This window comes from Stegodyphus dumicola, chromosome X1 (genome assembly GCF_044657685.1).
Source record: "Stegodyphus dumicola isolate Sdum_Otavi_A_Nest chromosome X1, ASM4465768v1".
In the NCBI taxonomy this organism is placed as follows: domain Eukaryota; kingdom Metazoa; phylum Arthropoda; class Arachnida; order Araneae; family Eresidae; genus Stegodyphus; species Stegodyphus dumicola.
Window position 1 is genome coordinate 193,519,002 of NC_140780.1, and position 13,025 is coordinate 193,532,026.

The following is a 13,025-nucleotide window of genomic DNA, read 5'->3' on the forward strand; positions in this document are numbered from 1 at the left end:
ATTTGCCTAACATTATTCATTATGTCTGTTCTGTAATACACGAAAATGGAATGCTTCTGTATCAGAGGATGTAGGCATTTTAATAGTGTGATTTGTCAGAACACTCAGTCCATATGATTTTTGTTTTCATTTTCAGTGACTCGGGTTATCTTTTAGATTCCTCGGTGGCTAATTTTCTGGATGCACACAAATCTGTACTAAGTTTTCTGCATTAGTTGAATTCAACAGACAAATGTAGGTGCAGAATTTCATTCGTTGGATGAAATTAATGGACAACTGCTGTCCTATTGGTCATATATACAGTGTGCCAGAGAATGTTATTATTACACTAATGCAACAAGCAGTTTAGATGCAAGGTATATATAAAAGAAAAAGCATATAAAGAAACTGTATAAAAGAAAAACTAAAGGGGAGAAAGCAGTGTTTGTAACAGGTGGTGCAGATCACTAGGTGGTGTAGCTGCTTCCTTGCTTCAAATTGGTATTCATGGAAAAGAGAACAAACAGTATGTGCTGTGGTTAGTTGAAACAAAATCACTCATATCTGTGAGAAGAGCACATTGCAGGAAAGATAACAAGACAGCTATCAGTGTAACTTATTTTATACTTGCATGCAAAAACTTAATAGGTTAGAAAAATATCCAGTGGGAGGGAAAGAAATGTGCGAGAACTTTAGCATAGAAACTTCATTTTCCAAATTTGGGTTCGGTATCACTTAGGATTAGAATTAACAACATTGGATTATGTTATATTATTTAAATGGCACACTTTTAAAGACACTTGCTTTCAGGGAAGTTTTTCTGAGCGAAATATGCCTGTATTTGCATTGCATATGACAAAAATAATGAAAATTTCAGCTACTGAGAGTTAGAACACATGGGAGACTGACTGCTAATGTTTTTCAGCTTCAACCAGATGGCTAAAAGTGAATTATAAGGACACCATTTTCTCCAGTCTATTGAAGAATACACTGTTATTTACTCCCATCTTTGAAAAGCAGACCTACAAGGTGTAAAACTGAATGGATAAGGTCATGGAAGACTTATTTCAGACTAGGGTACAAAACTTTGATAAAATGAAAAATATGATGTTCAAGCTGTTGCTTATAATGGAAATAATTTTATACTTTATGAAGTTAATAAATGGATTCACTTGAGAACAAACATAACATAAGTTTGTAGCTGTGTTGTGACTGTTTTTCTGTTATTTGAGTGTACTATAAGAAGTGTTAATGGCATGTAAACTAGAGATTCTAATGTACAAATTTTTTAATCTAAAATGTTAGAATGATAAAACTACTACTTATGACTGAAAATTGGTGATTAATTCATTTATACAGAAGCTAAAAAGGTTTCACTAACCTGCTAAACACCATTCCTTAAGCTTTCTGAAATTCTATGTGGGGGAAAAAAAATAAGATTCATCAACAAAACCTAGCATGATTAAAAAAAAAAAAGTGATTATATAGTAGAATTGTATCATCAAGTTGGAAAAATTTCTAAAGCTACTTATTAGTTTCCTGAAGAGGTGTGCTTTGATTTGTGGCTGCTCAGTTAATTGTTATGCTGTAGGTTGTTTAAATTTCATTATTCATAAGCCGTATATTTTTTCATTTCATTATCTTAATTTTAGCTGTAATGCGACATCAAATAGTGTAACAATAGCTCTGCCAAATGATCCATGAATATATCCTCAATATCCAATTAATTTGATGATTCCTTCATCTGAATGTGAAGACTGCCTAAAAAATGACACCACAGAATTTCTATAGGTATTTTATTGGGGGGGGGGCATGTAAAGTTATTCTGCAGGAAAGAAAAAAAAAAAAAAAAAAAAAAAGGTGTAATTTCCATACCTTAAAGTAATACCAAGTAAATAGTATGTATTTTTTCTTAATGTAAAAATTAAGAATAAATGATAAATTATCTTTGTTTTTAATTAACAAGACAAAAGAAGTACAAAAGAGCGATAATAATTTACTTTTAATTAAAAGAAATTAAGTATAATGCAAGCAATCATTAACTTAAATCAGTGTTTTAATGTATAAAAATTTTTTGGAGTATTTTAGCATCCATATTTAATTAACTCATAGGTAGGTCAGGGCATATATATTTCTTTCCTGTTGGTAAAAATTTAAGGCTTGCACAGTGTCATATAGTATGCATTTGATAGGGTAACAAAGGAATTTTTTTATCATAGTTATCTTGTATCAGTTTCATCCATTACATTAGTGAATATGAGCCAATTTCTTTGAGAAAGTATTCCACAAAGCATTGTCCTTATAGGCAGATAGCATTTTAGCACTCTCGAATATTCAAATAATCACCTTCCATTACATATGTTCTAATTCTGAGTGATGTACATATAGTGTGATCTCTTATATTAAGTATTAGAGGCACCTGGCAACTCAAATGATAATCCCATATGATAATTTTTCATTTCATCCTTGTAATATATATACACATACACACACATCCCCCTTCCACAGTATACAAATACTGAAATTCAGTATATTAGTTCAGTATCCAATAACATGTCAATTTGTAAATTTTGTTAAGGAATACATCAATGAAAATGGCACATCTGTGATAAAATAATCCTTAAAATATCGATACTCAGTAACTAAATGTGACTAAGCTAAAATCATTAATAAATTCTGCCACAAAAGGCAGCCTGAAAATTAGAGAAGCTATAGAAATTGATGCAAATTTATGCTGCAGTAGACTTTTTTTTTTTTTTAACATGAATAGACCTGGGCATCAGTCCTAAAAAATACAGCAACCCTGCATGAAACAGCAATAAATGGAAGATGAGCTTCATCAAGTCATTCATTCGGATTCCTGAAATCTGCAATCTTAGTAATGTTTAAACATGTTTTCAGTTTGTAAAAACCATATTTCCATTTTCTATTTTGTTTTACTGTAATGATATTTTGTGATGCAGTATTATATTAAAGTTTTCTAATATTTGAAAATGTTGTTTTGTTGGTTCCTAAATGATCGGTCAAGCAGAAAAGGAAAGAAAATTGGTATTTAAAAAGTAGTCCAAACCACTGGGAACTCGGATTTGTTGAAGAAAGAGAAAGATAACTGCACTCGTTCATGTTGTGCAAACAATTTATTTTCAATGTGCCAGTTTTCTAATTATGTATTGTATGAGTGTACCATTGAATGCAAACCATTTACAATCAATTCAGTTATCAATATACTGAATGATTTTGGCACAGATAAGATCCAATGAAAAAATTATTGCACTAAATTTACTAAATGCATAATGATCAATTTGTTGATTAATATTTTTCCTGAATATAATATTTTTATTCTGTATACTATGTATTTTAATCTTTTCAAACTTCTGTAAATTTTTAGACTGTATAAAAATTTCAGTAAATGTGAATTTTAGGAAAATATCAAGGCAGGGATGTTGATTGGATGGATTCAGTTGGAGAAGAGCGGTCCTTGTGGTACACTATGTTAGAACGGCCAAATACATGGGTAGATGGGTCTCTCCTCTTAAGATCAACCATGCAGAGTCGACGGACAGTTTAAGCTCTCTGTTTTAGATTTATGATTCTTCCTTTTTCTTCTGATTCATATGTGTGGTTAATATTTAGAGTTTCAATATTTTTATAAAATGTTAAATGTTGTGATTATCAGCAATTTGATTTAAATAATTCAAAAATAATATTGTGAGTATTAAATAATGCAAAGAAAGAATATTTAACAGAAATTATTGTTGCTTTCTCCCTTTTCACCATATTCTGTGATTTCTTTTGGCATGCCTCAGTTTTGAGGCTAAGATTTTATTTGTATACATGACGTTATCTAAACATTCACCTATTGCACACTATTGCTCTTGAGTTTTTTTTTTTTTAAATTTGTGTGTGTGTTCAGCAAGATGATAGAAATGAACAAAAATATCAGTTTCTCTGAAATACTTTGGCACCAATAATGCATACTATGCCAAAAATAAAAGGATTGAGAACGTATAATGCTAGTTTTTTATAAGAGAAAGCAGTTATGTTCTGGAATTGTGTTGTATCTATAACAGATAATCAAATTAAAATTATGAATTTTATACACATTTACACCGTAAATGTCTGATTAAATGTTGAATTACATAGCTACCTTTTCGACAACTATGGTCACATAAGAATTTTGAAATGATTTTGATCTGTACAAAAAATGTATTAAACGAGAAAATAATGTAGCTAAACACACTTGTTAGCATAGTTTAGGCATGTATCACAATCAAGTGATGTGAAACAAAAATGAAAAGAAACGATAAACTTTGTTATAAAAATGTATTTCTGGAATTTATGTAGCTATCAATCTTTCTACTGTTTTTATTATTACTAGTTGTATCATTATAATATTGCTAATAATTTTTATGCCAATTAATTATCTTTGCCTAATATTTTTTTTTTCATCTGGTATTGAGTGATAGAATATGAAGAAATATTTGATGTGAAACAGATATCTCAGAAATGCATGTGAAAACTTTGTTTTATTTACAAATTAATTTAATTTAAATGGTGAAATTCTGGTGCAAGACATGGGTCAACATAATTTAAACTGAAGTTGAAGTGCTGTTACATAGAAGTACGTATAAATTTATAAAATTTTAGTGTGGGCTGCTAATCAAACATTTACGGTGCTTGTAATAAATTAATCGACTAAATACTCAACAGATCCCAAAAATTATTTTTTTGACCTGCTAGTCATGTTTGGTTTTGTCTCTGTATTGTTTATATTGATTAAAAAGTGTTTCATCTTTTTCCCTCCCCATGTAATACTTGCTTTAGAGTAACTTGTGGAGATGTTGCAACATAAAAATGCAGTTTGACTGTCCAATATTTCAGTTAATTACTTGCTTCAGGCAATATTTATATCCACATTTTAAATACTTATTTTTAATGTATATATTTTGCTAAGATTGAGTTTTATTTTCTGTTTCCTCTTTCAATTAGAAAACATCACAATGGTTGTTTCTTTTTGGAATTGGAAATAACTTTTTTATTCGCATTGTCATTAGACAAGTTCTTTAATATTTCTCAAGTGAGAAAGCATTTATATATAACAATATGAAAGTTTCTATAATAAAAATATGGTGCTGCCTCTTATGTTTGTATTATTTTTAAATAAATTCCAGCAGCTTATTTTGTTTTACACCATTCAGGTAATTATTTTTTCTTCCTGTTTCATGCTGTAAAGTTCATTTATAATTAAGTGTAAAATGTGTTTATAGTGGAATATTTATTTCACTTATATATTAATTTGTTTCATTAAATGTCGAAAACATGTATTATTGAGAGTTTTGATATGTATATGATTTGTAGTATTTATTTCTTTAACTTCATTACTAAAATTGTATGTATTTATAAGCAATGCAGATTGTTTTGTTTTATGAAGCATAATATAGCCAAGAAGTTACAGCTTTTGCATTTTGCTTGATATTTTTCAGGGGAGAGAATATATTCATTATTTTCATAATGTGCACATCTTTAATATGCTGCAGGCAGCATTTAAATTAAATTAATCCATATTCATGTGCGTTTTTAAATTCCACAATTTCAATATTTTCAATTCAAATTTTAACTGTGAAATTCCTTGTATTGAAGTCAAATTATTGTCGAAGGTTTTACATATTTATTATACAGCTTATTTAGACAAAATTTACAGCTTCAAGGAAAATAGCCCAGCTGTTTCCTTACAGTTATTTTACAGTAGAGAAAATGTTGAGCTGTGTTTTTTTTTTACTAGAAAGAAAAGTGGAATTCTGAATTCTAAAGATCTGTAAATATAATTCAACCTGTTTCATACAAATTTTAGAAATGCTATGTTTTGATTGCTTTAACAGTTTTCAAAGCTGCATATTTTTATAACTGAACGGTAAGGATCAAATTGGTGAATTATCGATGTACAGCTGCTTATGTACAAAAAGGCCATATATGCAGCAAAAACACAGCAGTGTTGGTGAATAATAAATACCTTTTGCTGTTTCTGTCTATGTTCCTATCTCATTTACATGAGCTTTTCTCTCTAATGATCTCATAATTGTAGTATCATAATACATATATATATAAACGCACATACACTTATATATATATGTATATATAATTTTACATATGATTTATTGATGTTTATAAGGTTCTTGCTTATACTTGTCATATTTTTGTTTAATTTTAATCATGTACAGCTTCAAGAACCTATAAAAATATAGATATGCTTGCAAAATACGTGGCTGCTTGGGCATTTTGACAATTTTTGTTATTTTTTTTTAATTCCTGTGTTTTATTACCATAATAAAATTTAAATTATTGAAAACCAGGAATAAAGTATGTCCTTTTATACCAGCTTTTGTCCTATGTGTAATTGTGAATTTCAAAATTGCTTATTTTGATCATTTTTATAGCTTGTGAGATGCCTGTATTGTGTTGAATATGACTTTTTTTAACTATGCATGCAGCTGAAACAACCATATCTTATTTCATAGATATGTGGCATCTAAATCATATATGGTGAACCATTAATTGTATTAAATTTGTAATTTTAGGAAAGTTTATGTACCCCTAATTTTGACTGTCACAGAATTGCTACTTGAAATACAACATAGCTGTGCACCTGTGTTTTTAATATTATGAAATATTCTGTAGATGAATTAAAATTTATTTTGCAAAAACTTTTGTTTTAAACTTAGGGAATTTCTTGACTGGTTCAGTGTTTTTCACATGTAAAAGATATTATAATCAGAATTTGTGCTTTTTAATAATCGTTAGTTGTAACAGAAAATATCTGGTGATTTTCAGACTTTCTGAAATGTAAACAAACTGTGAATTTCCACCCTTCAGCTAAAAAAAAAAGTCTTTGTTATACTGAACATACTTATTTAACTGCATCTTTTACTGAAACACAGCTGTAATGTATAACATGAAAATGAGTGTTTTATTTATGTTGAAAGAATATATTTTCAAAACAATTTGTGCAAATCTTGACAACATTAAACTTTTACTGTTAAATTTTTCTACTTTTAATATTCATATTTTAAACTTCTGTAAAGAATTAAAAGATTTTTGCAGTAAAAATATTAAATATGTATCATAATACCAAGACATATCAAAAGTCTCCACTTCAGAGCTTACAAATAGATCATAGTTAGAGGACTAGTAATGTTTGACTCATTGATAAGCCTTTACAGTTATACTATTTATTTTAGCTACTGAAATATATAATTTCTGTTTGATAATTTGATGATACATTTCTCCATCCACTCTCCCTTTGGTTATTTGAATGTAAGAATGAACATTGTCTACAATTTAATAAAATGTTAGAAGTTTTCTACCACATATATATGCTTATTTTGGCGATATTAAGTTTATGCAAATAAATAAACGTATGTGCATCATTATTTGGTTTGAAATTTTGTTTAAAAAATATGTTTTATAATTTTTAAAGCTGTGTGAGACTTTTACTAATATACTGGTGTAATTAGGACTTATTTTTGTGAAAACGTGAACACGTATCTTTTGAAGTGCCTAGTTCAAATATCTGATTTCATGTCGGGATTCATTTTATTTGTGTATAAGTGAGACAATCAAGAAATGGAAGTACAGTGATGAGCATGACTTTTAGTAAGGAATAATAAATTTTGTTTTACTACTTTTAAAATTTTTTAGAATACCTTTGTACCTTTCTGTGGTACAAAAGAGTATTTTATTACCATAAAAATTAAAATATTCTTTGATGCTATTCTGTATCTATAAAGTCTTTGATGTTCATCAAACAGGTATCTAAATTTTTATTCTCTGTTGAAATGTAAAACTAATATATTTAATATCTCTATACTTGTACATAACGTTTGATGTATCTTTGAGAGAATGTTGATTAAAAGAAATATTAGCACAAATTTTATATATTGTCTCATGGTTTATCCAGAATTTGAACATACTGCACAGAAACTTTAATTTTGTTAAATACATCATGAAGATGTCTAATCAAAAGGTATTTGTAAAGTTTTTTGTTACCTTCTATGTGTTTATATTTGAAATTTTGTCTTACAATGTATGAAATACTACCCATGCTGATTATAAAGTTCTGACTGTGGATTTAAAATAAGTAAAAATTTTGCAAATTAATGCATAATACTGTTTTAAGAACTTATGTAATGCAGAATAATTTTGTTGAATGCCAAAAGGTTAATTCCATTATATGCCCCAATTTATAAATTTTTTTTAGTGCAGGTGAAAGAAAGCTATATACTTTATCTGAAATAAGTCACTAAAGAACTGAATGTCGTAAATAAGAAATGCCTGTTTCAATAGCTGTCTAAAAGTTCAAGCATTATTTTATGGATAGAGCCTTAAGAAAGTTTAATTAGTTTAGATTTCAATGGAAAGATATACAGATAATTGCAAGAAACATTTTTCCAACATGTTTATTGCCTCTGATGTTAATGAAACTGTTGCTACATTACAAGGTTCCCTCCATACTCCTAACTGAAGGCTGAAACTAAGTGCTGTCAATTTGCTAACCATATACAAGTTGCTAAATTTTCTTCCTTCAATTCTAACATATTGTTTTACTATTTTGTTGCAAAATATGCTTCAAGTAAATAACATTTCTGCTCTAGTGTCAGAATTCATCTTTAAACCATGCCAGTTTCTTCAATCATGTTATTTTTTTTTAATTCACAGTTTAGGAACTTTACAATCATCATTGCATTACTACTGCTTTAAAATTTACTTCATTTGTTACTCTTTTTTTTTTTTTTTTTTTTTTTTGTGACAATGAAATTTTTTTTTTTTTTACTCCAGAAACCTGTAATACTTTATATTATTCATTAATGTTGAAAATAAATTGTTACAAAAACTTTGTGTCTGTGATTGCATATTAAATAATTTAACACAAAACTATAGTAATTAAAAATAAAACATTAATTTCTTATGAATTATTAAAAATAATGTAGACTGAGAAGTTTGGGCAATGCATATGTTAATGTTTTGTTATGTTATTTCCATATCATTATAAATATTTTATTAAAAAATATTAGTGCTGTAATAAATATTTTAGAGTATTGTTCAGAAAACTGGTTACAAAAATGCAGTTTTTTGTACGATTTACTGCACTAACATCTGCATGCCAGCAGGCCAAAGAAAATCACAAAATAAAATTGCAACACATTGCTATTTTAACACGTTGACTGCCATCGTGGCCACCGGCAACACGACCAATAGTAAAATGCATAATTAAAGTAAATATTGATACTGATAAATTTAAAAATAATACCATTGTTACTATAATGGTTTGAAGAATAATGAATTGCAAAAATGGTCTACAGTGCCCCCACCACCACCAAAAATGCATTAAATGGATTAAATAACTCACTTTATCTTCTGTAGATAATATATTAACATAATAAAAATTCACATTGACACCATAAGCAAACCACGTAAAATGTGTGCGGCAATCAACATTTTAAGCAATGCAAAGACTTTCTGCCTAGAGATAGGAATGGAGGGAAACTGACAAAATAATATTTGCCATGCCACTAGTGTTCATTGATCATGAACTGACTCACACTAAACATAATTTTTATAATTCATATGTCACACTGCGGATTTGTAACATGTGAAACCTGCCAGTGCAGACTACCATATTACACATTACCACCTTTCCATTATAATAAATGAATTCATCAAAGAGCACACAGAAAGTTTCATTTATTCATTAACCACTCACCTCAGCTGATGTTAACAGCAGTATCTTATCTCTTATTCTTGCAACCATCTTTGAAAACCTGCCATGAAAAGTAATTATGCGTGATAACAGCTTCACATATCAGGGCTAGGTAAAGGTCCTGATGTTTTGGATTTTATTGAGAAAAACTACCAAATGCAGCATGCACTTGAGTATAATGATATGAGTAACTTAACATACAATGCACTGGTCATCAAAATTAAATGATAATGAGAAAAAATATGCTTACTGAGTTAATGCTGGGTGTGATATGTACGCAGTAGCGATTCAACAAACTTATATGTAAGATAAGAGAAATACGTAAAAGATCATTTATAAATTAGTAACAGTTCCTGAATGCTAAATTTTAATTTGGATATTTCCCCTATTTCTAAAAATAATATTCTTTTTTTGCTTCATTTCCAGACTAATCCATGTCTCTTGACTCTTGCATAATGCTGGGGATGTAAATGTAATTAAAACTCAAACAGCCAATAATAATTTTACAGCAGTATCCATTATCCAATCAAATGCTTTGACAATTGAAATTAACTCAATCTGAATAGGGATTTAAACTGTAACAAAACTTGCTTTCTGAATTTTGACATAGCTGGACTGCTGCTCTCTAACTGGAAAGCTATCAAAAATGTAAATGTTTTAAAATAGGCACAATAAGTGTGCCAAGTTGTTTGTGGCTGGAACATGTTTTTAAAGATGAATATTTAATCTGCATAGTTTGCTCTCTTTACGGATGAATATTCTGTACAATCAGTATTTCTACATCATTATGGCTTTCAAGTTTGCTGGCATTACATACATATATGTGTTACCGTGAAAGACCGAAATTGGAGAATGTCGACTTTCACCGGAGAATATCAACATTCACCAAATACATCGGTGGAAGACCGAATATTTCACTACATTCTTGTATATTCGGACCCTCACCGGTGTATGTCGACAATCACAGATATGCTCTGGTGAAAGTCGAAAAGAGAGTTGTCTGCGCAATATTAATAAAGATCCTGCTACATTAAAACAAATCAGCAGAACTAAATTGAAATAATGCAAGAGTTTTATTTTTACACATGCTCCACACACACAGTCCAACACATGGCTCCTAACTGCCAGACAGACAAACTCTCTCACAGTTCAAAGTTACAGTTGAACTGCAGTTAAAAATACAGTGAAAAATTAATAAACAATTAGAAATTAGAAAAATTACAAAAAAAAACTTTACAAATTAGTTTGGAATGCTTACAATTAACCAGTATCTATCCTTTACAATTAATCATTATTTTTATAATTTATTATTAATTTGTTACAATTTCAAGCTAACAGGCGAACCGTCTTCGAATAACTGCTTCCTGCATAGCGCAGCCATCTAGTGGTGAGATGATGAAGTGAAAGTTGCTCTAACAAGGTCATAAAGTGCCATAATAATTTAATTTGTTGCAATAAATAAGATTTGAATCACATAATTTAGTTAAGTGTTTTATTACTGTTCTTTTATTTTCTCATTTAGAACTTACTGTATAATTAAGTAAGTTTTTAACTTCTATTATTTTCCTTTCTCATTTTGAATGTATTGTGTGTTTTAGGTTCTCATGTTCTTATTCCAAGTCTCAAGTGCGTTTATTCGCGACTGAATTACGGAGAAGAAAATATAATATTGTTATATGTTCAACATTCACCATTAGTACATGGTGAATGTCGACATTGAGCAGTGTAAGTCAGAAATAAGAGTATTTGGAAAATATTTCGGACATACACCAAGAGACTATGTGAATGTTGACATTCACCGGTGAAAGTTGACATTCTCCAGATTTCGGTGTTTCACCGTAACATATACACTCTTTTGCAAAAAAAATCAAAGCACCATGAAGGAAGTAGTTGTTTTTAATGAAACTGAGTATGTGTATAGCTCATACACAGATAATAAAATGATTAACCAGTTAATTGTGGCACCCTCATTTAAGAGTGCGCACCGTTTTGTATCGCCATCACGAGTATATTCATCAATCACAGAGTAAGTTGCGCTGGTAAGATATTGGATGAAAAAGATGGGTTTATTTTATAAAATTGAAAATTTTATTACTAATATCTACTTATTTGATTAACATAAGTTGTGGAGTGATATTCAGCGAAACAGGGTACTATACACAATGGGACTTTGCAAAGCGAACAGCAGTAACGCGATTCCTTCCTGATCTTAACGTTTGTAGCAATGCGAACACCTTCGCGTACGTTTTTTTTTTTTTTCCGATGTTCCAAGTATATAATCCGGAACATGATTCCCGCCTAATTGGCCGAGTTTGTGTCGATTTATTCAAAAAGTTGATATGCGATAATGTTCCATTATTTTTTTAATATAATATGAATGCATTCAGACACATAATGGCTAAGAAATGGAGAAATATTTTTTGTAGTACTTTTTGAGTCGTTTTCTTGCTACGCTATGATAATTCAATCGCTCATATCCATTCCACCCATTTTTTCATTATAATCAATCACTAGCTCCGGTTTCTTTGTTATTATTTTTCTTTTCTCTGTTTCTATTATGCTGCTTTATACGCATGACGAGTATACTCGTCAATACACAAAATTGTGCCGCTTTTCCATGACGAATATACTCGTCAATCACAGTTAAATGGTTAAAAAATCAAGGTCATAGTACCTGTTCATGGCTCACAAACACATACTGAGTGTTCAAATTAGTAGTAGGCCGAACCACCCCTGGCGGCAATGCATGCTTGAGTTCGTTGAGGCAAGGAATGGTAGAGGTTCCCAATGTCATCCTGCGACACATTCTGCCAGGCAATCAGTTCACTCCAGATCTGTGATATTTTGTGGTGCCCGAATCTGGCGGCCTACTATGCCCCACCCGACATGCTCGATTAGTGAAAGGTCTGATGACCTTGCTGGCCAAGGAAGAGTATCAACTGCACGGAGACAGTCCAGAGATATGCGAGCAGTATGTGACTTTGTATTATCTTGTTGGAAAATGGCCCCAGGATGACGTGCCATGAAGGATAATGCAACCAGTTGCAATATGGTATCAACATATCGTTGAGCTGTTAAAGATGTAGGGAGGATGACTAAAGATGATGTTATATATGTAACTGTAACTGTATCTATTATTATCTTAAACTGTAACTGTAATAATAGTATAGTAGATGAGTAATGTAGAATAAACGATGTTTGTGTACATCTTATAATCATCACTGAGCACGTACCCAACACATATAAAATACAATACATGGCGCAGCTCATCGTTGATTAAAAAAGAAAATCT

At 30.0% G+C, this 13,025-nt stretch overlaps 2 protein-coding genes across 10 annotated transcripts in view; one reads left to right on the forward strand and one right to left on the reverse strand.

Moving 5' to 3' along the window:
• LOC118192392 (uncharacterized) overlaps nt 1-8,960 on the forward strand; it is a 307,764-nt gene extending 298,804 nt beyond the window's left edge. For 5 of the 6 annotated variants that reach the window (XM_085807708.1, XM_085807706.1, XM_085807711.1 and 2 more), the window contains one exon: nt 3,402-8,960. In XM_085807708.1, the coding sequence (XP_085663834.1) occupies nt 3,402-3,547 (146 nt within the window). In that variant the 3' untranslated portion in view covers nt 3,548-8,960. Of the gene's footprint in view, nt 1-904; nt 3,330-3,401 lie in introns of those variants that run through there. The other variant, XM_085807709.1, reaches the window with a different exon arrangement.
• Nucleotides 1-13,025, reverse strand: part of LOC146993381 (LYR motif-containing protein 2) — an 86,054-nt gene that overhangs the window by 1,773 nt on the left and 71,256 nt on the right. For 2 of the 4 annotated variants that reach the window (XR_015038536.1, XR_015038534.1), the window contains one exon: nt 1,361-1,394. The exons of the other annotated variants lie outside the window; for them this stretch is intronic. The gene's annotated coding sequence lies outside the window, so the exon portion shown is untranslated. The remainder of the gene's footprint in view (nt 1-1,360; nt 1,395-13,025) is intronic. 4 annotated transcript variants of the gene reach the window in all.